Here is a 27,742-nt window from a genome sequence, read left to right as displayed (position 1 = left end):
TGACAAGGGAAGTAAGTACAAAATCATTCTAACGTATGTAAGACACTTAAAATTGACCCCGTTCTTTTACGGTTTTAAATGTATTATCACAAGAATCAGATAGAAATATTTATCAAGCATCTTGAAATAATTCTCAGGCCTGCCTACACTAAATGTATTTGTATTTATTTCATATCTGTCTAAATATACATAATGTATGAAATGTCTCCGTCATATATAAACCAAGGGAAGGAACCTATTCTGTAAGCAGTCCAAGCAAAGACAATAAAAGTAGTTTCTTAATCTAACAATGAAATACCAAAACTGTACTGATCGTAGGTATGAAAAAATGTTAGCCGTAAGTACGATTAAATTACTTCATTACATAATATTTCGTTGTATAGGTATATACAAAATATATGACACACAAAAGACCGTCCCATCATAAAATATAGGTATACATTTGAATATTTTAACCATGTTTTTCTTTGATTTTTTTTATTACTAAGCACAAGAATCGAAAGGGAAACATTGCTTATGTTAATCATCTTTTAAATCAGTATCTTAAATCATTAATATTAAAATGTTTAATTGTTGTATAAAATAGATATTGATAGTCATATGTCAAAATACAAACAGAGCACAAGTAAAATGACATAAAATTCATCAAATTGAATGTACAAACATGTTGACGCTGATGTATGAACGACGCCACGGCTATACAGTATATGCTAATGGTTTTGCTAAGGCCACACGGCGTGATTCATTGCCGAGATATAGCTTACGCAAAAACAAACACTCATTTCTACCACACCTCTACACACGGGATCCTAATCAACGATGCCTGGGTGGCAAGGACAGGTATGTTGGTTCTTGTTCACATATATGTATATATTACTGCAATATGTTGCAATACGTATACGCGTGAATGTATGCCAAATGTTATTTATCATATATATGTATATACTGTACGTGTCAAGACGTTTACGTCACCGTATCACAACAAAATGTTTTCTCATTAGCTGTCGAGCGTATATTTACTGTAATTAATCACCATTTTCCAACTACAAATGAGTTAATAACATTAATCTTGTATCATTTTTAAAATTCCATAATTATACTGTTTTTCGTTTTGATGATTTGTTTTATTGTTAGCTGGTCTAATACATAGTGCATTGTTATCTATTACTTACTTAGAAAGTCTTGCTCCAAATATCTTGTTACATTTTCCACGAATGAGGATACTAATTTTAGCAAGTGCTTCTATTATAAAATGTTCTCTTAAATCTAATGATAATATCTTGTTACTGCAAATAACATCTCATTTCGACACAGGTTCTCCCGTCGTTATTATATAATCATAATTCATACTGAATTGTTCTTCATTTACAATTCAAATGAAAGGTAAATGTCATGTTAGGTATTCATATTATTTAATAAAACATGCAAATGATGTTTTAATTAATGCTGGCACAGACACAGAAGAGCGGATATGTGTTAAGTGATATGTCTAGTCAGTTTAACTGAATTCTATAATGATGTGTAAGCTGGAATGCGTCGAAGTATACACATTGTCATGGCTCTCTATATATTTTCTTTTGGTGCTGTATTTGTTTGATGTCGTTATTTTACCAAAATGTCTATGCGACTGCAATTTTCAGCTATTGGTTGAGTGTAGAAATGCAGGTGTTATTGGTAAACATGGCCGTCGGCCAGTTTCGGTATGATAAGACAATACGCCTTTAACTTTAAGACATTCATGATAAAGAGACAACTAAAAGTTTAAGATATTTGTTGTCAATGAATTATTAATGTTAATATTATCAGTGTCCATTATAGGAAAACTTGGTCAGCAACTGCAGGTAAATATCTATTACCTTATATAAGCATCAGAAATATTTTAATTTAAATTCTTTCAAATATAGTGGACCATCGATCTCGAATAATTAACCTGAAAATGTGGCTTAATATTCAAAACGGAAACTTTCAAATATGAATGTAAAACATTTCCTCATTGTATCCAAGTAGAATTACTACATTGTTCTGACCTTCCTTTACTGACCTTCAAGTTTATACTTCATACGAACGTTTATAATTAAATTATAACCAAAATTCGATCATATGCTATATTAGAATATAATTTGTCAAAATTTGGAATGTGTCAGATTGACATATAAATATATATATATATATATTGGACACGTGTTATGTGTTCTTATCCCTACTATATATGCAGCATGAGGTTTATGAGCGCACTTGATTTATTTGATAGACCAGACAATTTCCATAAGCTCACTGTTATACACTTTGTCTGTGATGATGTATATGTAGTAACACATACTGTAAATGTTGTACATTTTACTGTCGACCACTAGTTAGTCTCTAACTGAAAGTATTATCGACATGAAATGAAAATTTTATGATACTTTTTTTAACATTATTCTAATTCCAATTACAATTACAAAAAAATAGATATCAAATTACCAAATTTGTCAATGTTGTCTGTAAGTGGCTCTGTTTTGTCAACCCGAATAGTAAAATCCAAACGAAATAATCTCGGAATCCTTCGCACCTTCTAGCTGGGAGACCGCCATTGAGAAATGCCGGAGGAATTCTTCAAATAGTACAAATCCAGGCTGTTGAAACAAAAATTCCCGATGAAAAAACTTTCAATGTAGTTTGCGTGAATGTCGATATATCAATACCCTATAAACGACTTTTCTTCAAAAGAAACAAAAAATTGAAAAAGAAGTGAAAAATATATCACCAATCTTCATATCAATGGTATACTAACAATTGGTTAGAGTTAAAAAGTTTAAAATGAAGAAAAAGCAGACATCAAAATCTCGTCTGTAGTAAGTGCTTTCATCTCGTTAATGATACATTCATATAAGGACATTTAAACATAATTGTCAATAACACTAAAACAAATGCTTTTACATAAATACTGACCACAAATAAACGAAACGTACATGTAAGTTCATTTTATATGAGAGGGATACACACCTGACATATCAAAGTATGTGAATCATACAGAACGGATGTCATGGATCTGAATTTACAATTTCAATATATTATTACATGTCATGTTTTATGAAGTGCGTCAGATGTGAGAATTACATAGTGGTGAATGTAGACAAAATTACTACTCTCTAATGAATGTATCCATTTTGCGTCAGTCAAAAGTATAAACACGTGGATTTAAATGAACGACATGAGAATTTCTTTCCATTCATGAACATAATTGTGCAATGAATAATAATGAGGCAATTTGGAAAAGAAAATGTCCGATGGTTTATGTGATAATTTAACGTCTGCTTTGTATTTTGTTTTCATACACATGCTGTCAACGAAACTTTAAATTTCATGCATTCATTCTAATAAAATAGGCATGTTGTGTCATCTTGCAGGACAACGTTTTAAATGTACGGAATTTGGAAGGCAAATCAACAACAACTCAATTATATCTGCCCACGGATGAAATACATCGAACCCAATCCTACACTATTCAGCAAGGACAACCAGGTACATTTGGCGATGTATTCCACTGTCGTTTAGTACAATATGACGCACATGGTAAAAGTACACCTATAGAATACATGGTGATCTTTCGAGTTTTAGTGTGTCGAGGCAGAAACAAGAATAAATTTGATTATGGAAATTTATGTTATGTTTTATCGAATGTCGATGATGAGTATCTATACACAAAGATCCACACTGCATTTATTTTAGTAAAGCGATATGGTATTTCACTTCCTGAAATGAGAAAATGATTAAGAACGAAGGTTTTGTGTTCGGCAACAACATCTAATTAGACGATTCCTTGGTATGATCAATCATTTTGCAAGTGTATACTTTTTGAATCAATAATCAAAATTCCATGAAATGGAAGATACTTTAACTTCATTGTGGATATATACAACATCGATTCCATCGTTCAGAGAATATCCAAGAATTTTTGATGTAATTCTAGTTGGTATTTCTCGTCATTTGGGAGCTGGTGCAATTCGTTCAAGCCTATATAGATAACTTTGTTTTGTTGAATGTGTTTATATACAAGACAGTTGACAACTACCAAATTGATTGTTAATTTTGGTGTACGATTTTTTTTTCAGAACCATCAAAATCTTGTAAATGTGGAAAATGTGTTATATTTGTTCTCTTCATCCTCGTGATAGGCATAGTCGCTGGAATCTACTTTGCAGGTAAATAAAATATAATATATATATTGATGATGGAAGCAACTCACGTTGATTTTCTGTGCTATTCCAACAATAATACTAGTTTTCAATTTTGTTGTTCCTATTCCATTACTAACATCCTACTATAATGGAATAATTGGTAGTTTGTTTTCAATATTTTTACATTTTACAATCATATGAGATATTTCCTTCTTGATGAACATTATTTTATAAAGTTAGTATTCATCTCTCTTTGCAGTGATGTCATCTGGAAAGGACGAGCAGCATATTGGTAAGATGAAGAAATTTTAAGTTTTATTACAACCATGAAGTACAAAAGTACTATAAGCTATAGTTTGTGCTCTGTGACTTGGTATTGCAATAGTGTTTTTACCTTGCCTTGTTTATATATTTCGACGAACTTTTCGCTTGGCTATTATGTCGTTATTCTTTGTTGTTCCTATAGACTATTGTATTCTAATAAATTGTACCGGCTCAGGACTGCCACGCATATCTTATGGTTATGTTCTTTAAAAATAACCCCTAAATTATGAAATTGATGAACTATGTAAAGACAGGTTCATTTCTGTATTCTGTACTTTCCCGACTACCATTATTGGTTCAAAAACGTTTGGCCGCTAGAATTACTCACTAAAGCAGAAGGGTGAAACAACTGTTTTCGATGCAGTTTCTTAACAATTATGTTGTTTCCCTTACTAACTGCCAAATTAAAGGTGCTATTTTGCCATCAATGGTGTACAAATAACATTATAAACTTTGTTTATGTAGAGAGGAAGTATTATTTTAAGAAAAAATAAAGAGTACAAAATGCCCATTTTACTTCACAATATCAACTGAATTTGTTTTTCTAAATCAAAAATTCTAACAACTCAAAATGAACTGTTTAAAGTAGCATGTTACAACTAAGTGATATTTTTCAGCAAACAAAACTAGTATCGAATCGAATCCATCTAACGACACGTATACTGATGACAAGTTACCAGAACACCCAAAAATGAAATCTACAACGCTAAAACCTACCACGGAATCCACAACGGAGGCTATACCCACGGCGTTTTCTGACGTCATTTCAACAGCTGACAATTCAGAATTATTACCTATTCCTACCATTACTGGTCAAGATATTATACTGAGAAGTGTTGGAAACATCGGCCAAAACAACACTGATGACCCTCTGTTCTGTAAGTAAATCGTAAATTGGTTTCACTATCGCATACTGAAAACCTGATTGTTTTTCGCTTTTTAAAATATAACAAGGACGTCTGGAGTATGTAATATATTTAGTATATCTATAAACTCAAAATGCATGATGATATACTCAACTGTATGTAGCTAATTACATGATAATGAAAACCTTAATATTTTTTTCTTTCAGCAACAGATCCACAATGCAGAAATCAAGAAAATGCAGCAATGTTCGTTTTCAGTTGTTTCAATCCACACCAGTTTGGGAATTTCCCGGACAATGACACTGTGAAATGCTAGTAAGTTATTTCCTTATCAAACTGTAGTGCTGTCTTGTATTGTTGTATAGAACGTAACTTTTCTATGTATAACTTAGGCATAAATGTATCATACATATTTCATTGCAACAAATTATATTGACAAAATGTTATTTTCTAAAGCATACCAGGTGGCTATAGTTATAAGAATATAACAGAAAGGTAAATATATTTTACACTTAGGATCATCTTAAAAAGAAAATAAATAAATGTAAACGAGACCGTAATTGAAGGGAGGTAACTCCTTTTTTCTTACATAACAAGATTAACACAATGCTTCAAACGACAAACACAAATAAAACAAATTAATTGATTGTTATTCTTACATTTGCACATATGCATATGAGTTACTTTTGAACATGTAATACATGTACAGTTAAGCAGATAGACAAAACGTCCATGTGAAAATACTGCACAAATCAACACATCCTTATCTGTGTATTAATTTATATATATAAGGAACTATTTAATCTACTAATTCATAAACAGAATTAACCTTAAATGTACATTTATCAAAAGTATAAGTAAAGCATCGTAAAGAGGAACACACAATTAATAAATTGAAATATATTGATTACATATCCAATAAATTTGCAGCCATGTTCAACTAGATTCACAAATAATCAATATTATATTATATTGGAAAGTGAAAAATTGAAATTAAAAAAAATCCTCAGAGAAATTGTTTGTTTGACAATGTAATTGTTTTCTGAAACGTTTATATTTACCTATAAAGTAATGCATATCATAAAGTGTTCGTCTGTTTGTATTGCCTTCACAACTAAGACAGCCATGTCAAATAATGTCCGACATGGTTAAAGTCATTAATATTGAGTGAATGAAACAAAGAGCTCCACAAATCAGTGTAAATGAGATATTTGACAAAATAAGAGACTGTTTCCAATCTATCTAGATAAGTTCATTATCACATTATACATCTTTATAATTTTTTAGGAATCACAAGTAAGATCAGGAGACATAGGATAAAATAAACAAAAGCAAATATATTGGCTAGAATTAAGTAAACCCATGGTCAGATACACAAGAATAAATATACATGTGCTGCGTATAATTATTAACATCTTTATTTTTGTTAGGAAGCAAAAGTACGATCAGGGCACATATGATTAAATAAACAAATGCAAATATATTGGCTAGAATTAAGTAAACCCATGGTCAGATACACAAGAATAAATATACATGTGCTGCGTATAATTATTAACATCTTTATTTTTGTTAGGAAGCAAAAGTACGATCAGGGCACATATGATTAAATAAACAAATGCAAATATATTGGCTAGACTTAAGTAAACCCTATACATATATTTATTAACATATTATAACCTAGTATCAGTGTCGTTAACTGTGCGGCACATGCCAGGAAGGAAGCTGTTAAAATAACCATTAGTTCGGCTTATTGGTTGGTTGAAAAGTATAGTTTTTTGGAGAGGATCATGATTTTTATTAGGGACGATAGTAAGAGAGTCAATACATCCTGTAAATATTGTGGTGACAGTTCATGCATTAATTCCCGAATAATGATTTATTGTATATTTGTTTCCAATTAAGCTCTGTAAACAAGTTCATCATTTGTTTAATCAAAATCTATTTTTTAAAAAGGCGGGGACCGCAAAGGCCACAAAAAGTCATACAAAACTTTAAATCAACCCACAAATTGTACCTTACTGACTAGTTCTTTCAAAACTCATTTTTAATAGTGTCTGTTTATTGCAGTCTATAACGAAATAACAACAATAAAATAGCTGTACAAAACCCTGCAATACATAAAAAATAGAACAGCTGGATAACATTTATGTCTAAAAAATATACTGTATAGAACTATACATATTTGACCCATAAACTTTCTAAGCGATCATTTGTAACAAAGTAAATCACACCTAATGCTGATTGAATATTTCCGTACTGTGCGATGTCCATCCTCCCTATAAATCAAAGAAACCCCATCCATGGGGTCGAGATAGGATAGGGCTGGGTGTCAGAATACTATGCCGGACAACAGAATGTCCCTAAACCATGATTGTATATATTGTTAAAGTCGGTCACTCTGTCGTTGTAATTTGAAGAGGTCGTCCAAGCCTGGTAAAATCCTACCCCAAATTCAGTGATAGACACTAGATCGATGTTGTTACCTCATAGTTTTAAAAAAAATACCATTTAACGCATGCCAAGTTGTAACATTAATGTCAATATTGATGCAAAAGCATGTAAACTGTCGTGTTAGTCGAGACCATACTTGTCCCAAATGTTGACGTCACACCTCTACATGTCAAGTTAAGATTGACATTTTCTTGAAAGTCTTCAGCTCTTTTTAACTTGTCAGTTTTAAGTATATCGAAAACAATTAGTTAAAACATATGTTATGCCATAAAATGACACAGGGATTAGTCAGCAAGTTTTACCAACTTATAAACGACTTCTCCCATCGAAAACAATTCATTCCATAGTAAAAGCATTAGACATAGCTATTTGTATATTGTTCATTGTACACAAACAGCTTTCAGAGAAGAAGAAGCATCATCATCCTGAATTTATTATGAAACACAGTAATATAAACATGCAATAAAGCTAAACATTATTGCTTACCCGATAAAGTATTAGTGGAGGCCCTAGGGGCGGGAATTTTGCTCCCGTGGGCATTTTTTGAAGGAAATAAGAGAACATGATACATTGATGGTATAGATATAGTACCTAAAGAAAATGGTTGTTGTAAGTCGCGCATGCGCGTCATATCGGTTTTATGACGTCATCAAAATGGCCGTTAGAGGTATTCTGCCGATGTATAAATGTATATCGTGTATATCAGGCAAGACCGATGATGATTATAATTCAAGTTAAAACATCATGCTTTGATGATAGCGAATCAACTCATTACAAGTTCAAAATGATATATTAGCAGGAGCTGCCGACTGTTCCACGCCCATTCAATTTGGCCGGCGGAAAATATGTGCTTCCTAAATATAAGGCTATGATCAACACTGTGATGAGTTGATTGATATGACATATCATACATATATGCATATTTAGTATTCATCAGCCATAATTCAAGCCTTCAAAATGTAATCGAATGAACTAAAAGCAGCACTTAACGTAATGAAAATGTCTAAATTGTAATTTATACCGTGGAGTAGATGTCTTCTCTTTAGAGCAAAAAAAAGTATATTGTCGGCAATTAGGTCGTGCATATAAAGCTGTATTATCATTAAAAAAATATATATTTTCCGAAGCGTGATATTACATATCAGGAATTTCTGGTATATCTTGAAAAAATGTTTAACATTTACCTCTTTCATATTGCCATATTTAGTAACTTATTCTTTAATTTCCCTCTACCTACCAGTTACGTGAGACAGGTGGGTAAGTGTTTGGAACTTTTGGTGGAGGAGCGATACCGCGTCTCCTGCAATGTTCTGGACCAACTCTACGTCTTCAAATCCAGTGCTGACCTTATCAAGAAGAGCGTCAATTTCGACGTCATAGTGCAATGTAAGTACTGGTTAAATTATGTGTTGTCTCAAAGAAAGTGAACGATTGTATCTGGCTACTTGTATTAATGATACTGTAATTCATTGAAAGGATTTAGCTACTACTAAATTACAGAAAGATTACTCTTAATGCAGGTATATTAGTTATTCCATTGTGTTATACATTAACCAGTGTATATTGTACCATATCATAACAAATCCTCTCGTAGTTTAGGTTTCATTGATCCTAATTACAAATTCCCGTGTGAAAATATATAATCACTATCGCTACATATACTATATATGAATATATTGGCCGAAATAAGCTTAACCAGGAATGTAAGAATTAAGACGTGGCCAAATGTTTATGAATCTATTGTAAAAAGAAGAGAAGATATTAGAGAATGGTAAAGATAAAATATTTGTTTGTCTGACTAATTACATAAATTATCGTTTTCCATGTTTCTGATAACATTTTTTTTTTATTTCCTAGGCCCTGAATGGTGGGATTACTACAATGATGCTCTCCACAATACTACGGATACAGTCAATCATACTTTATCATAAAGTTGCATCACCTGTGACAACTCGAGTCTTATCTCCGTCCCATAATCTGCAGATTCTGCTTTCTCAAAGGATTTTAAAAACGAAAAAGCAATCTTAGTAATGAACGCGACTGAATGTTCAATTACTTTCAAAATGAATCAGCACTTTAGAAATGTGTTTGGAAAGTGTAACTAGATGCGAAGTAGCTTTTGTTTTGTTAATTGATGAATTAAAAAATCAATGCTAAGGATGATGCATACATGTATATTGCCTTTGTTTTACCCGAGGCGAAGCCCGATGGAAATACACGATTTGAAGAATAAACAAATATTCGAGTCTTCCCAGAGCGAGAACAATACATTGTGTCATTACATGGAAAGATAAAACAATTTTTGTTTACAATATAAATTTCTTAAAAAACACTATCATATTCCCTTGATTCAAATTGTTCAAATTTGATTCGATTCAATCTCGATCACTTTTCCTCCGAAAACCCTTTAAAACATTTAATAGATGACTTCTGCTAACTTCTTGGTGTTGAAAGAATATTATCTAATTTTTCTTCTTTTCAAAATTGTTTTGTTGTGGTCTGGTTGAACTCTGAACTGGCAGGAAAAGATTAATACTATATCTCTATTGACTTGTACAAGAGGAACTGGATAGGGACGATATGATGTTTTGTAAGCTCGGCACGCGATCAACTTAAGAGCCAATAACAAACGTTGTTTAAATATATTAATCTTGCGAATTACATCATTGCAAAATATTGCTATTTTAGGTAGTTTTTTTTATAGAGAGTGACTTCATAGGTAAACAACTTCCATTGTTATGGATGACATTACAGCTGGATGCTTTTTGTAGATAATAAACTGTTGCGGATGTCACTTGGGTAAAACAGTTTACTGCTGTCAGTTTTACACTGTTGTGGATGTCACTGTGGTAAAATAATTTACTGTCCAGTTTATATACACTTTTTGATGTCACTACGTTAAAACAATTTACCGCTCTAAGTAATATACTGTTGTGGATTTAAGTATTACTGAAGAATTTTTCGCTGTAGGTAATATATTGTTGTGGATGTCCATATTAGTAAAACAATATACCACTGTTATGTATTAATTTTTAGGAGTGTTATTATTGTGATAAAAAACGCTGAGGGCATTTAATGAGTGGTCAATTGAGAATGTAAGTGGTTTTATTTCAACAAATGTTGTTATCACAGGGAAATTAGTCAAAAGTTGAAATTGTGGGCAATATGGTCTACTATAGACCGCACAAGTTTCCGCTCAGTCGGGGCAATAGTAAACATATTGCACTTTATTTCGAATGTCCCTTTGTATTTGTTAATCGGAAGATGTTTTAACAATACTGAGTAAATATTCTATACTTCTTTCCTCCATAGCTCTAGTGTTTTGTTTTCGGGGTAAAATATGAATATTAAAAATAATAATTATATATGCAAAACTCCTTGATTTGCATAGCAGGTGTCATCGATGAAGCATCCTTTGACCTTTCTAATTTTGCGTGTGTTCTTCATGGATGTCCGTGACTTTACACGTGTATTCGGTCATTGTTACCCTCGTTACATCTCGGTAATCAATCAGAATTACGTTTGGACCTCAGTATTATAATGTAAATTTTAGAAAGTCAATTATTAATCAACAAACAGCCACACTGAACGCGTCTGAATGTAAATCAGTTTTACTCCCATCTTAAATAAAATCATCAATACGGTACAGGAAATGATGACTTTTCAGACGATCCCTGAAACTCGAAGTTAGAGTGGGAGTCAGTGTTGAAAGTAATCTAGAAATGTCTTTCAGACACGAAATCCTTTGTGCTCCGCTTAAAATATTGATATATTTATTTAGGGTTCAACATTCAAATTTCTTTTAAAATATGTAATTCTTTATAATTATGTTCCTGTATTGCAAACATGATCCTCTATGCAATATATTACTTTATTTGTTACATTTATACGGCCATTTTATTTTGGTGGTTACATTTGAACCACCATCAAAGTTAACATCTCGCCTTTCTCAATGTAGTATTGTGTTTGAGTATGCATTAAGTATAACAAAACAATTGTTTCATCATTCTGATTTATTAGAGTGACTTCCCTTCGTTTTAATCCATTAGGTGGTGTAGCGATAATTTTGATAGCCGATGAGGGCCGAGAATGTGGCTACATCGGCAAACATCTTTCAACATGATGGCTCTACATAAACCGAGGACGTTAAACCACGAACAAGAAAATCATCCTCCTACAACTTTTGCTATATGCAATATTCACCATAACAACCACGGATGTTGGCAAACAATAATGATATATAAAAAAAACTATACAATAATAATTTCGTCCCTCTCTTCTGTCTCTGACGGACCTACTTTCAAGTTGACATGAACTTTGACCTCTGTCATAAACAAAGCTGAGGAATGGATTTGTCGTGATTTTAAAATCATTGCATTTACAGTATTATCAAGGGTAATTTCGAATATTGTGATGATTTTTCAGAAATAAATTTTACATTTACAGTGTTTAATGCATAAACATGAAAGTGTTCTTTGAAAGAATAGCAAAGTACAAATTATGTCATGTTCTACATTGCAATCTTTTTCGTTATCTTTATCACTTGTTGTTTGATTCAATGCGCATGATTGAGACAATAGATCCAGGGATTGCTTCTTCAGGTAAAAAATATAAACATATTGCTTTGTGTTTCATTTTTAAGCTCATATTGCTAACAGGTGGTTGTAAGGTAACCAGAATACATGGCTAGCATCGTACCCTACTATGCTATTTGTTGTGTCTGGACATAAGATTAAGATTCTCAGTCACGAAGTCAACAAATTTCCTAGCTAACAGCAAAACGACTTGTCCATTTCGAATTAAAACTACGAATTCCTTAGCATGTCGGTAGTTTATTTTATACAACTTTAAATTTCGCTCAATAAGGATTTGTGTTGTCACTTTTTGAAAATTAAACGCTGATAAGATTTATTTCTGACAGATATATATTCATGGTGCCCTATATAATCTAAAAAGGGTTTAACTACTAAATTCACATGTACTCATGTCTATCGTTTCTGTCCTTCTTTTATGCTTGTGTGCTTTATTTTTACCCATTTCAATGTATGTTCATTAAAAACAATAGCGTCTTTAGATCGAATACATTTTTTCTGATTGTTTTGCAAGTATATAGTACAAAACCTTGTCCTGACGTAAATAAGCATAACACCAAATGACGTCATAATATTACAATTGTTCTCAATCAGACTACTGACTTCTTTGATTCCTCTGCAGCGCATTCTGTAGCACTTCCGTGACAATAATAATTAAAAATACGAATCTCCAATCGTAAATGTCACAGGAATCCCGCTTAACCCTTTAAAGCCCTCATTTAACCAAATACTATTATATTGATATATTTGACGATATACTCACTGATAACTTGCAATGCTATGATATTGCTAGGGAGAAGGGGACGATTGATTCACCACAAGGCATTGAAGCTTATAAAAGACGCCTTCTCATATTATATCCTTTTGATATTGCTTCGCCTCCGGCAGTATCTTACCATATAGAGACGTATTGGTGTCAGCACACAAATGTTCCGGATCTACTTTTGAGTTTTATGACAGGAGCGTGAGGATCGTCTGCGTGAAACATGCATGGTGATAGATAACGACCAGAAAACAGAAGTAGGTAATAGGTCAAATACATATTAGCATAACCTACAACATGTGGTACACGAATGAAATTGACTATTGACTTTGCCATAACCTTTGCAGTTTGCAGAAGACATCGGTGCAGTTTTATGGTTGACATAATCTCATTTGGTATAATGCTTTTCCAGAGCATCTGGTCTTATAACTTTTGAACCTTTTCAGGTATCACCATACAAATGCAGATTTTTGCTGTTTTCCTTCTTCGTTTAATCGATGTAGAGTTAGTTTTTTGTCGTAATTAAGCAATGATTATGAATCTTTGTGTGTACATCAGTGACACTAAAGGTCCACGACTCCTTGATTACAGAGTTATTGTCCTTTGCTAAACTTTCCTGTTTGGAGCATGGTAAAAATTTGATATGTACGTTAGTCATATGCAGTGTACAGAGCCAGTGCCTGCAACGCTTAACTACATACTTTTTGATATATATTGAGAGTTTTAAGCTATGAACATAACGGCATATTCAGCTTGATACGTCATGCGCTTGTCATACTTTATGTACTCGTCATTTTCATCTGAAACAATTCGAAATAGAGATATGCTTCGGACACGAAAAAATGTAATGAAGGGAAATGTTCATAGCCTAAGTATCTGTCACAAGTACATTAATGTAAAATGTTAAAACGTCATTCTGTCTCTTTTAAACTCCATTTTAAGATATATTTAACAGATGTGTGTCATTAATAATCAATATGAAATACAAAATTAACAAACAGGAATTGCCAGTTAGGTTTTTTCGGGGAACATTCATCAGTTCTAATTATATTTTTGTTGAATTGGACGCAATATATTTTTAGATCGTTTCTCTATCACAAGAATATATAATTTGTTTCTCTATCCTCGCCAATGAATGATGAGTACATATACCTGTAAAATAAAATTGTATAATTTAGGTATATTTTAATGTACAAAAGCTATGATATCATTTGGGATTTTTTTTATTTCTTAAATTCATACATTATACGTGTCCAATGCCCTGGTATCAAAGTCTTGGCTTTGAACACAAACTGGACTTACATGATGTCTCCAATGAAGTAGAAGATGCCGATCGCTACAGCACGCATATGCCTTGTGTAGACTTACAATTTTGTTTACATGTAGATTTCCCCGTAATTGTCTTTCTCAATCCTAACCTTTGGAGCGTAACCTGTAAGGGTTGCGTTTAAGTAAGGCATGATATGTGAGTTGATTATTCAAGCACGCATAGGCTACATGTAGTAATAATTTCTTCCGAAGTAGGTTATTGCTTGCGAGTTTATTATTGAGGTTGTTTATGCCGAGAATAATTAATCATGTGAGTTGACGAAAGATACCGTGCGACCTATCTACATATAGTGAAGGTTCGTGGTAAGTGTGACTCGTCAACACTACATCAAATTAATAAAGCAAATCTTCCCTATTTCAAGCCATACTTGTGAAAAGAGAGCGTTTTGGGAAATTATTTAAGATTAATGATCAAACATCATACATTACATTAACGAATGAGTTTACGGACAATTTTTTTTGCTTTGTTTGTTGTCCTGTTTTAGGAAGGTTTTCATTTGTTTAAATATTGTTGTACGTTCTTTTAACAAAATAAGGTCATTAAAGGGTAAATACACAATGACCAAGTCGTTAAAATAAATATCAGAAAATTTCAGCAGTGTGAGCAGAATCGAGATATTACTTAACTTACTAATAATATAATATACTCAAATTCTCGCTCGATGTGTGGATTTTCATATAACTGGCGAGTTGTTTGAACACCCAAGTAAATAAAGAACACGGTATTTCAAGAGACTGCAACGATAATCGTGATTACAAGTCATGTTAACTAAATTCTACAATAAAAAGACAACATAGAAACAATATCATCATAAACGAATAATCTATTTCCCACGTACATGCGTATCGTGGCTACACGCTGTTAATAACGCGCTTGAAAAATGTATAATGTATAAGCCCAGGGGCCCGTCACAGTCGTATGACTTAACATTCACATGAGTGTGCTATGCATTGTGTTTATTCTTATATCTGACAGAAAACAAAGGGTTGTCTTTGAAGGTTATAAATCAATCACTAGACTTATATCTGCAGGGTCCCTCAAGGATATGTCCTTGGTCCCTTTCTATTTCTTTTGTTCATTATTGACATTACCAATAATATAACTTCTAATATAAAACTCTTTGCTGATGACACCTCCCTCTATGCTATAGTACACAATAGTAATGACCTCTATACACCTACTAAAATGATTAATGATGATCTAGCTTCAATTTCTGAATGGGCTGATCAATGGCAAATTCTCTTTAATCCTAATAAAACAATAGCTATTAATTTCACTCGTAGGTTGAATATTATTCATCCTCATCTTCTATTTAACAATAATCGTAGTGCATAACATGAATATCACAATCACCTAGGCTTAACATTTAATAGTAAAGGAACATGGGTGGAACATATCTCAAATATTTATCACTAAAGCTAACTCTAGACTAATTATACTTCGTATTCTAAAAAATTCTGTTGATAGCAAAACATTAAAAACTTTGTATACTTCATATATTAGACCAGTATTGGAATACGCTGATGTTGTGTGGGACAACTGTACCAAAACTGACTCTGACCTTCTCGAATCTGTCCAGCTTGAAGCTATGCCTATAATAACGGGTCTCCGAAGAGGTACTCCTCGCCACATTTTATATACTGAAACACAACTAGAGTCATTAAGCTCAAGAAGACAAAATCATAAACTAATACTTGTGTTTAAAATTATCAATAATTACACCCCAAATTATCTATTCAATATCATACAGCCATTTTTAAATGTAAACAATGTCTATACCTTCTGAAATAATAGAGTCTTCAATATACCACAATCACGAACTACTAGCTATATGAAAAGTTTCTTTCCTTCAACAATGACTATGTGGAATGCACTTGACAGTACCGTAAGATAATCTACTTCAGTTTCTTCTTTTAAATGTAGTATAATATCAACTATCAATTTACCTGTATCTGAAATTTTTATCAATTCTCTTCCGAGGAAACTTAACATAATTTTTGTCAACTAAGGATTTTAGAAGTAACTTAAACAGTGATAGGTTCCAAGATCACCTGGTTGATAACCCCTCATGTGCGTGTGGTGCACCTAGAGAGGATATTGTACATTTTTTCTTTCAATGTCCCCTATATCCCAACTTCAGACACCATATTACATCCATTTATAATTCATTAGGTTATATAGATCTCCATTGTTTATTATATGGTATCCTCAATGCATCTGATCATTTAAATCATTTTATACTTAATCATGTTAACCTATATATTAAATAATCTAAACGTTTCTCTATGTAACATGATGTTGGTAGTAAACATACTATATAGTATTTCTATCTCTAGCAAGACGTTTTGTTTTTGTATACTGTAACAACATTCTGGTATGAATGTGTGAATGAATGTGTGAATGAATGTGTAAGTGTTGATTATTTTATTACATACAAGTCACCATTTATAGGCCTGACAGAAAGATGCTGTGCTTTTACTTCACTAAAGATTAATGCTACTTTTATGAATCTTAGCAATGCCATTGGACTATTTAGTAAATTTAGTAATATGTACGAGGAGGTCAGACAGCACGTTAAAGAAATGCTAGAAGCGGGGGTAATCAGAGAGTCTACCAGTCCCTATTCTTCTAACGTTGTTCTGGTACGTAAGAAAGATGGTTCATTCAGATTCTGTATTGATTACCGTATGCTCAATTCGCGTACCCGCAAAGATGCATACATGCTACCACGTTTCGATCGAGATGGACGAGCGTGATAAAGAGAAAACTGCCTTTTCTGTTGGTAATCTTGGTTTTTGGGAGACCAACAGAATGGGGTTTGGTCTCTGTTTTGCTGGTGCTACGTTCCAAAGAATGATTGAAAAATGCATGGGGGATATGCATCTAAGAGAATGTCTTATTTTTCTCGATGATATCCTCATATTCTCTCGTACCTTTGATGAACATCTTACAAGGTTGGAATCTGTTTTCGCCAGACTTGTACAACATGGCCTCAAACTAAAATCTTCCAAGTGCGAGTTTTTTAAGACATCTGTGGCATATTTAGGACATGTAGTGTCTAAGGAGGGCATAGCTACAGACCCTGAAAAGGTCTGCAGTCAAGAATTGGCCTCGACCTCAGAACGTAAAGGAGCTTCGTCAGTTTTTAGGGTTTGGTGGGTACTACAGGCGGTTTATTAAAGATTTTGCTGCCATAATACAGCCACTGAATTTACTTTTACAGGGTCATGACCTAAATAAGAAGATAAAAGATAAAACTGATGAATCCCCCAGTTCTGGCTTACGCTGATATCTCTAAGCCATTCATCCTCCACACTGATGCTAGCATCCTAGGTTTAGGTGCTGTGCTATATCAGAAACATGAGGATGACGAAAGGGTTATTGCGTACGCAAGTCGTGGTTTACGGCCTAGTGAGCGGAATTACCCGGCACACAAGCTTGAGTTTTTGGCACTGAAGTGGGCGGTCACAGATACATTTCATGATTATCTCTATGGTAATTCATTTGAAGTTGTGACGGACAATAACTCGCTTACTTATGTGTTGGGAAATGTTTGGTTTGGTTTATTTTGTTTAACGTCCTATTAACAGCTAAGGTCATTTAAGGACGGCCTCCCGTGCGTGCGATATGTATGCGTGTGATGAGTGCGTATGTGTGTTTATGGAGGCTGCGGTATGTTTGTGTTAAGTCTCCTTGTGATAGGCCGGATCTTTTGCCGATTTAGAGTGCTACCTCACTGAAGCATACTGCCGAAGACACCCAGCAGCACACCCCACCCGGTCACATTATACTGACAACGGGCGAACCAGTCGTCCCACTCCTAATTTGCTGAGCGCTAAGCAGGAGCAGCAACTACCATTTTTAAAGACTCTGGTATGTCTCGGCCAGGGGACAGAACCCAAAGCCTTCCTCACAGGGGCGAACGCTCAACTAAAGGCCAAAAGTGAGGCATTGTCAAGGGAGACATTAGGAAGAAGAAAGTTGTTAAGAAAGAAGAGAAAAGATAAGATCCCAAGTTTAGTCGCCTTTTACGATCATGCAATGGGGGTGTTGGGAAAAGCTAAGCTTGATGCCACCGGTCATAGGTGGGTTGCCGCTCTAGCCAATTACAATTTCACTCTGTCATATCGGGCTGGGAAGAATAACGCCGATGCGGACGGTCTCGCATATCTCAGGTTGGAGCTGATGTTGTTAAGGCTATATGCCAGTCAGCCGTCACTGTAGCTCCATTAATGGAAAGTATAACTGACAGTTCTGTGCCACATTTGGCCAATGAGGGTACAGCATTGCCAGATAAACTTGCTACAGTTGACTGGAAAGAACAACAAAAGTTAGACTCAGATATTGCTAGGGTTTTGGCCCTTAAGATAACTGGTTTTCATCCCAGGGGGAGACGGCTGAGTGACGAAACTCCATATGTCCAGAAATTACTCAGAACTTGGAACAAATTGAGTTTACAGAACGGTGTTCTATTTCGCACCATTTCTCTTGACGGTCAGGATTCCAAACAGTTGGTGCTGCCAAAACATTATCATTCCCTCGCCCTTAAAGGTGTTCATGATGATGTAGGTCATCAGGGGAAAGAAAAAACACTTTGGTTAGCAAGACAACGCTTTTACTGGCCAGGGATGGAGAAAGATGTAAACAAGAAAGTAGAGACCTATGGTCTCTGCATTAGAAGGAAACTCCAACTAAACCTACAGCTTAGCTGGTGCCTATACAGACGTCGAGACCGATGGAGTTAGTCTGTATTGACTTCCTGAGTCTCGAACGGTCATCAGATGGGTCAGAAAGTGTAATCACTGATCATTTTACTAGATATGCTCTAGCCATACCCTGTAAAAACCAGAAAGCCTACACCACAGCTAAAGCACTCTATGAGAAGTTCATAGTGTACTATAGTTTCCCAGAAAGGCTCCATAGTGATCAGGGCCGTAACTTTGAAAGCGAGGTTATCAAGCAGCTTTGCAAAGTGGCCGGGGTTAAGAAAACTAGAACAACTCCATACCATCCCATGGGAAATGGTTCAGCTGAGAGGCTCAATAAAACACTCATAGGGATGCTAGCTACCCTAGATGAGTCCCAGAAAAAGGATTGGAGGTCCTATGTAGCACCAATGGTCCAGGCCTATAATGCAACCCGAAACGATGCCAAGGGGTATTCTCCACACTTTCTTATGTTTGGGTGGCACCCCAGGTTATCGGTGGACGCTTTCTTAGGAACTGACCCTGGTCAGCAGGGTGCAGTTAATCCGAGATCCTATATCGGAAAACTCCGGAATAGGATGGATGTAGCTTATAAAGCTGCTCGAAATGAGGCTAACAAGAATGCTCAACAGAATAAAGTACGGTATGACCGGAAGGTTCGAGATTCTAAGTTAGAGGTCGGAGACCGAGTCCTTGTCAGGAAGGTAGGTCTGAAAGGGAAAAACAAACTAGCTGACAGGTGGGAGCAGGAACCCTGTGTGGTGATTAATATCCCCAACAGTGATATCCCTGTGTATAAGGTGACAAATGAAGGGTCAAGAGGTAAGAGTCGTACCTTGCACCGTAACATGTTGCTACCTTTTAACTCCATTCCATTGGAAGTTCCCCCTAAGGTGCCTGTTCGAAAGCTCGGGCCAACCAAACAGCTAGTTAGCCCTGACCTAACATCCTCATCAGACTCCGATACGGAGACCGAGTTGCTTCCAGTAGAGAAATCGAGCAGGGTTCAGACACGTTTGAGCCTGAGGGCAGTATCATCACACCAGATCCGGAGTCGGATATACAAGTAAGTGTTGATGTGCCCTTGTCAGAATGCGGTTCTTTCGTTAACTCGGAGAGCTCAGAACAGGTAGATCAATGGAGCCTAGAAGGGAACAACCAACCAATTGAAAAAATATATTTTTGAAACAGCCCCTGTGTATAGAACGTTGAGCCAAGGATAAAATGTCTGGCAGCCACTGATTGGCCAGTATGTTATGAAGTGAGAAAATAGATATGTAGCCTGATAGGTAACTATCAATAAGAAATGTTGATATAAATTTCTTAAGTCCGATTGGTTTTTTTTCCCAAAAGTTCACGTAATAATAGTAAACAGGTAAACATTTAAGATTTTTGAGAATTTTTACTGCGAAATTCACCTATTTTCAAAATGGCTACCCTGGAGAAAATTTGAGCTGAAGGACCCAACTTTTTTTTTTGATTAGGTGTTATATCAGACCCTAAACTTTTGTTATAAACCATAATCGTCATATTCAATTCAAGAATTTGAATGAAATAATCCAAAACGTTAACACTAAGGTCTATGGGAAAACAATTGGTTGGTTGGTCTCTACATATAGCTACCGCATATGCCATTTTGTGCCATCTAGCGTCCCTGGAAACCAGATGATGGGACCGACTAGCACATTTTCGGACGGGATTCTCATCTTGGAGGCATTGTAGTAAAATTTAGAGAGAAATTGAGATTCAGGGGGGATTGATGATGAAAATATGACACATGTAGTGTTACAAGGAGGACCATAGACCGGACAGATACGGACATACATTCTATATTTCAATTGTAGCGGTATATATCGTGGCTCGGGGTACGGTGGTATGCTGGTTGTACTGCTGGCACTACCCCGGTTCAATGTGTGGGTGTGTGTCTGGTTGTTCTGTTGTCACTACCCCGATTCGGTATTCGGTGATATGTTTGGTTGTTCTGTTGTCACTACCCCAGTTCAGTGTTTGGTGATATATCTGGTTATTTTTTGTTGTCACTTGCCCGGTTCCGTGTTCTGTGTCTGTGTTTCGACTCTTTTATCTAAATAATGGCTCCACTCCTAATTTTTTTTCTCGTTCGGTCTTTTTTTTCTTCATTTTTTACAAAAAGACCAGAAATAAGGGGGTGGAGGAGATAACATTGAGTTATCTCCCCCTGATCTTTATTCTATATCTTATTTGTTTATATTTCTGAGTAGCACGACTTCTATACTTGGCTATTAACCAAAAGCCATCACTTTAAATTCGAAGCTTATCAAGATATTAAAATTTACATTTCAAAATTAACTCAATTTTAATGTGGTTTTCTCTTAAGAATTTCATATCCGGTACCAATAGAAGAATCAACCTACCAGCCTAAGACTTGCAGTCAGGCACTGCATATTTTGATAGCATATCCTATGGTTCTATCCTGTTCCAGAAAAGTTATCTTTGAAAAATGTGAAAGATGCTATAGGGAACAACCAACCAATTGAAAAAATATATTTTTGAAACAGCCCCTGTGTATAGAACGTTGAGCCAAGGATAAAATGTCTGGCAGCCACTGATTGGCCAGTATGTTATGAAGTGAGAAAATACATATGTAGCCTGATAGGTAACTATCAATAAGAAATGTTGATATAAATTTCTTAAGTCCGATTGGTTTTTTTCCCAAAAGTTCACGTAATAATAGTAAACAGGTAAACATTTAAGATTTTTGAGAATTTTTACTGCGAAATTCACCTATTTTCAAAATGGCTACCCTGGAGAAAATTTGAGCTGAAGGACCCAACTTTTTTTTTTGATTAGGTGTTATATCAGACCCTAAACTTTTGTTATAAACCATAATCGTCATATTCAATTCAAGAATTTGAATGAAATAATCCAAAACGTTAACACTAAGGTCTATGGGAAAACAATTGGTTGGTTGGTCTCTAGAAGCGGTACAGCCCCGCCGTTCTACACGAACAACTAAGCCTCCTGATCTATACGGGCAATGGGTTTACCTCCTACAGAGTCATTCATGTCTGTCGTAAACTAACCAGTGTACTTGTCTACAACAACCCATGTCTTTCGATTGCAAGTAACAATTATATACCACCACTGTTATTTGTATTAGTCTATAACTGTATTTTAATAATTAATATCTTTTAAGTTTGTGACAGTCTATTTTGTGACAGTCTATAGACTGGCTGGTAGGGATTGGCCCAACCGTCAGGGCGGCTGTACAAAAGTTAGTATTGTTATTTGTTAAACTTTTTATTATTGTATATTAACCAATTTTAAAATATCATTTGCATATATCTCTGCTTTGATCGATGGTTGGGGTTGGTATGGATTGCCCAAACCGCTCTCCCCATTTGATCAATGTGGAGACCAATACTTGAAAAAGTGTAAACATTGGTTACACTAGCTTATTTTGTTTGGTGTCTGCGGACCTCCAGGATCTTGTCCAGCAGGTATGGTAACATGTAAGTGGTGCCATTATTGTGGGTATAGTATTATACCTACGTATGTATAGATACTGCAGGAGGGGAAGAATATGTTGGGTCATATATATAGGCGTATATACCATACACCATTACTACACGTTATTAACTTAATATAGGATATAGTTTTACCTGAGAAGGTTAACTTGTGGATATCCTGTGTAGTGTACCCATGAAACTTCTGGTCATGTTTTCCTAGTTATGTATCCCTGTGGTCAATACAGTATCAGGGCGTGTATTAGGACAATATGTTATTGTTACTAGTGCAGTAATTTATCTGTTTACCTGTTAACCAATGTAATATATGTTAAGCAGGTATTTATGTAATGCCAGGAGTCATATCATCAGGGAGGGGGAGTATGTAGCCATTGGGCGCTCGGGACATGTATGTGTCAACTACATGTATGTCCCGTGCGTGTAAGGACTCTTATCAAACGCCATCGTATGAGAGAGGTTCGATTGGATGAGAGTGTTGCACGGACGTTTCGTCCTATTCCCTGCACATATTATTCCTGTTCCCCGCTCCCTGTTCATTCTCCATCATGACATTGGACAGAGCAGACAACATTGTAGCTAGCCCTGGTAAGTCTGTCTTTATGTATATTTTATATAAATGTAAATTTCTATTGCATAATTGTAACCGTGGTCGCGTTGTGTATCATTGTCGCGTAATTATATTGTAATTGTTCCGGTCAATGTACTACGTCCATGTTATATGTTTTGTAGGTCTTTATGCATAATAAAGAACCGATATCCTGAACCTGGTGTTTCCTTTAATTCCTCACCAACGGTTACATATGTATGTATTGGAATGAAGTATGTGATACCTCTCACCGTCTTACTCTTGTATAAATATACTTTTATACCTTCATTACCCTTTCAATTATACTTGAGCATCAAAAGAGGGAGCGTAACATCTTTCTGTCAGGTCTAACCTGAAGTTTTTCTGGGCGAAGACTTATATAGGCTTAGCCTGTTGTCTGATTCTTTTAACAATGCTGTATTTGCATGCATACATATTTGTATGTATTATATATGTATTGTTAATAAAATATTTTGAAATGAATAATAAGTGCATATGAAATATGTGTATTTTTCGGCATAGCCGTATAATTTTCTTTTTGTCCCGGATATGACGCGACAGGTGGCGTTACAGGTCAAGATAAAGTATGTGATTGGCCAATGTAGCGGTAAATGCAAAATGCAGAGATATGCAGTTAAAAACGAAACAACGTTAAGATCGAATGCAAGCTGAAGAAGTGGATGAATCTTTTCAAATGACATATTAATAAAATTACATTCCTGATTCAAAAATGATTCAAACAGATATAATTTTGTTATTCGTGCTAAAACGCATTATATCGTTAATTTATTTCACCAGCAGTTTCACATTATAACCACAATCATTTAAAATATGCCGTTTATCTTTTTTTAAAGATATTTCTTGTTTAGCTATCATTTATATGTCTGATGTCATTCACTATTGAAGCAACATCATATTCGGTGCATCCTGAAACCATTGCATTTTCTTAATATGATAAACCTTCGGTCAGTTTGAACAAAATCAAATAAATACTGACGAACCTTTTCGAATTATACGAACTCATGCTTTAAAAAAATAAGCGTGAGTTCGAACTTTCCGGGTCGATATCGCAAAGAATAAATCAAGACACAAACACATTCAATGAAAATCTGATACGTAACAAAGACAGCCTGAACAACGGCACGTTTGTTAGTTAGTGAAATGATTGTATTTTATCTAATTCAATGTTAATTGGTCACTAAACTTTCTTCGTTTAGTGATAAATATGATAGTTACTGTAAATCAATCGCGAAGCCGATCGGTCATTGTGTAGCTCTTTGCCCTAAAAAAAGTACATGTTTCATGTGACACAAAAGTTAGACATACTTGTATTAGGCTAGCTAGAGACGTACATGTTGAGCCTCTGCATGGTTAGATGTTGGATTTGAATCGGAAACTCTCAATATACTATTGTAATGAATGGTCCGTTTAACATATTAAAAACATAGTCTACATAACTTGTTGCGTTTACGATTTAGCGCTAGCGTACTGTAAAAAGTTGGTGATATAAAATTAGGTCAAAAATCAACATTCCTTTTAAATTGTCCAGTCATACTATCAACCACATTTATTTGATACCTTCAAAATTATCCGTCGCTAATGGGAAATGCCGTTTTCACATCATTCAGCATGACCGGGCGGCCGATCCTTTCAACTTGCCTATTTTAGCGTGAGAGCGCAGGTTTAAAGGTAGTACATTGATTGGCAATAATTAAGAGATGTCCATTCGCAATTAAGTAATCAAAATGTTTAGTTATCACTATATTTGACAATACACGGGTGATTTCTTAGTTTGCCGTACAGCGTGGGTACAGATATCACATGTTTTTTATACGTTGTTGGGGCCTAAATTTGCAATCAGCTGTTTCTTTCGTGCGTGGTGCATATTTTTAGCGAAAAAAATTGAATTGACGGTAAAATATATGGCATATATTGAAGTTTTATTTTGTCACAGACGTACTACAATGATCACACATATACTCTAATAATTCAAACGTCTCTGTTGATCAAATTCCTAAATTAAATGCGCAAGCGATGTCACAAAAGTTATGAGAATTAGAATCACAAGTGTAATTACATATGCTATAAGTATTCGATCGAAAGAATAGATTCCGTGGATGCTGCCCGACACTTGGTTCCTGTTAATCGAAATCATCCTCCACATCTTCAGACTGCATGAATGCATATGTGATATATGGACCAAAGCTCTTTTAATATAACTGCAGATGTGGTTTATGGGCCAGGGCCCTTTAATATAAATACAGATGTGGTTTATGAAACAGGGGCCTTTAAATGTAAATGCATAAATATGGACCAGGGCCTTTTAATGTAAATGAAGATGTGATATATGGACCAGTGCCTTTAAATGTAAATGAAGATGTGATATATGGACCAGGGCCTTTAAATGTAAATGAAGATGTGATATATGGACCAGGGCCTTTAAATGTAAATGAAGATGTGATATATGGGCCAGGGCCTTTTAATGGAACTACAGTTGTGGTATATGGACCAGGGACATTTTAATATGACTCAGGACGTGGGAATACTCAATAGCATTATTATGTTATACGTTTTATGACTAGCACATCATCGTACCATCTTCCCAAAACACAGTTATTGAAAAACAGACAAAATAAACATCTCTGTGAAGGGTGATCCGAAGAAAACCAGCTATCCCTCTTAAAACAGTTTTCCAGGATATTCTACCTATAAAAGTAATATGTGCATGAGAGGGTTTTTTGCGGATAGTACTACTAGGCACGTATATGTTTTAAAGAAAGTATAGGAGGGGTTCAATGTACTTGCTAGTGAATTGGGTTTGCTCATTGGTAGTATCTCTGGATGGACGAGTTGAGGGATTGGAGATAGAGAAGAAACAAGGATTGGGGAAATAGAAAGGAATGCAAAACAAAAATGTAATTCTCACACATGTTGTTCATCGCCTTAATGCCTGAAATTGTACTTCCTCCCCATTAGAGATCTCTTGTTGATACTTCAGACCAAAGGTCAAAATGCTTTCTTACTGATAATAGTTATTATTGACCATATCTATTATCCTAGTTGGACACCATACTTCAGGCCCCTTGGAATAGAGGCTCAATATTTATACATAATTCAGTGATAATGTGGACCAGTTTGGTCAAACGTTTTTCATCACAACAGATTTAAAAGATTTACCTCTAACACCAGCGTTTGAAAGCTGGGTGAAAAAAGTCAAACTTTGATGTTTTCGTCAATTTATTTATTATGTTTAGATTCCTTAGTTGACGAAACTTATTGTTTTGCTGTCATATACATATTCCACCGACGACAGTGTTGATTTCGTACAGTATCGTTTTTATATATTTCAACATTATGTCAATTTTAATTTGCCATTACAGTGTACACATTTCGATATGTTTTACCAATAATATTTATAATAATAAAAACATGAACATCATTTTAAATATAGGGAATCACTATTATTCTGTTTACGCTTTAGATCTGCGAGCTATTCACATCACAAAACAAAAAATAATTGAACAATCTGTAGATTATCGTAGATTAAGTAATGTACCACAGACAACACACTGTCAGATATCTCATGACTGTAAATATCATTTTGATTATTTTTAATGCACTGATCCTTAAGAAATAAACATAAGGTTCTCTGCATTAACATGCTAAATAACATGACTTAACTGTACTAGACTTATAATTAATTATTAATAATTATTAATATTGTGTGTCATTGCGTTGTTAAACTTTGTCACGCATTCACTTTCAGAAGAGTGCATCAAGTCGTCAAACTGTCGGAAACCTGGTCTGTCACAATGTTGTTCTTGTTTTTTGTTTTGTGTCATATTGAAGCAATGAATTTCCAAATTTTCTCACATCAAATTCAAATTTCCAAACGATGTCTTGACATATTTAGATAACGCAGTAACAGACTAAATACACGTGCTGCATTCGCTTACCTGCAATTGTCTCAGTGGCGTGTGCGGATTCATTATTTCCTATGGTTCCAAATGAGGCACTTCTTTTATTGAATCGATAGTCTAATCATATGGCCTCTTTGCTGAAATATGTCTTTGTAAATGACGTCAAAGTTCAGGGATATTTTTTGTGCGAGTCTCCCAAATCAAGTTTGCCAATGATAAAGGATTATATGTGATTACAGCCATGACACTTCATAATCATATACCTTCGATGACAACTTACCAAGATAAGGTCAAATATTTTGTTTGATCTCGATAATGTTTTTTCTCCAAACAACCGATGATTTTTTTTCTTACACCTTAACAAAACAACAAAACTCTATAGGAATCCATTTTGTAATTTTAGTCTTGTTATTTATATAAAAGTAAAACTAAGTGGGGTCACGCACAATAATATGGTCACTGAATATAGGCATACTCACCAAATGGTCTAAGTAGACTGGCAAGTTTTTACAATAATATCAATGTAGACGAGCACGTC

General features: G+C 34.7%; 2 protein-coding genes and 1 long non-coding RNA gene across 4 annotated transcripts in view; 2 read left to right on the top strand and 1 right to left on the bottom strand.

Annotated features, from left to right (window-relative positions):
* The window catches only part of LOC117339409, a 49,755-nt gene extending 46,841 nt beyond the window's left edge, over positions 1-2,914 (bottom strand). The window contains exon 1 of one of the 2 annotated variants that reach the window (XR_004535187.1): positions 2,464-2,914. This is a non-coding gene — a long non-coding RNA (uncharacterized LOC117339409). Of the gene's footprint in view, positions 1-1,172; positions 1,315-2,463 lie in introns of those variants that run through there. The other variant, XR_004535186.1, reaches the window with a different exon arrangement.
* Positions 728-11,108, top strand: LOC117339407. The gene is made up of 8 exons (XM_033900976.1): positions 728-840; positions 3,390-3,504; positions 4,095-4,184; positions 4,420-4,452; positions 5,102-5,362; positions 5,557-5,665; positions 9,042-9,187; positions 9,659-11,108. Exons 1-8 carry the CDS (start codon positions 820-822, stop codon positions 9,730-9,732), a joined length of 849 nt encoding a protein of 282 aa, XP_033756867.1. The 5' UTR covers positions 728-819; the 3' UTR covers positions 9,733-11,108.
* A 6,120-nt stretch (positions 11,109-17,228) lies between these two features.
* LOC117338972 lies at positions 17,229-20,262 on the top strand. The gene is made up of 3 exons (XM_033900337.1): positions 17,229-17,610; positions 17,760-17,943; positions 19,305-20,262. Exons 1-3 carry the CDS (start codon positions 17,229-17,231, stop codon positions 20,260-20,262), a joined length of 1,524 nt encoding a protein of 507 aa, XP_033756228.1.
* The last annotated feature ends 7,480 nt before the right edge of the window (positions 20,263-27,742 follow it).

This window comes from Pecten maximus, chromosome 12, assembly GCF_902652985.1.
Source record: "Pecten maximus chromosome 12, xPecMax1.1, whole genome shotgun sequence".
NCBI classification, from domain to species: Eukaryota; Metazoa; Mollusca; class Bivalvia; order Pectinida; family Pectinidae; genus Pecten; species Pecten maximus.
The sequence above is the reverse complement of the archived record's forward strand: the minus strand, read 5'-3'. Positions and strand labels throughout refer to the sequence as shown.

Excerpts from the sequence above, each read along its gene's own strand:
- LOC117339407 (XM_033900976.1), top strand. The coding sequence starts at position 820 with ATGCCTGGGTGGCAAGGACAG. Across the intron at positions 3,505-4,094 it reads TATTCAGCAAGGACAACCAG|AACCATCAAAATCTTGTAAA; the intron begins GTACATTTGGCG and ends TTTTTTTTTCAG. Across the intron at positions 9,188-9,658 it reads TTTCGACGTCATAGTGCAAT|GCCCTGAATGGTGGGATTAC; the intron begins GTAAGTACTGGT and ends TTTATTTCCTAG.
- LOC117338972 (XM_033900337.1), top strand. The coding sequence starts at position 17,229 with ATGGACGAGCGTGATAAAGAGAAAACTGCCTTTTCTGTTGGTAATCTT. Across the intron at positions 17,611-17,759 it reads ATTGGCCTCGACCTCAGAAC|TTCTGGCTTACGCTGATATC; the intron begins GTAAAGGAGCTT and ends TGAATCCCCCAG. Across the intron at positions 17,944-19,304 it reads CTTGAGTTTTTGGCACTGAA|ATATGCTCTAGCCATACCCT; the intron begins GTGGGCGGTCAC and ends TCATTTTACTAG.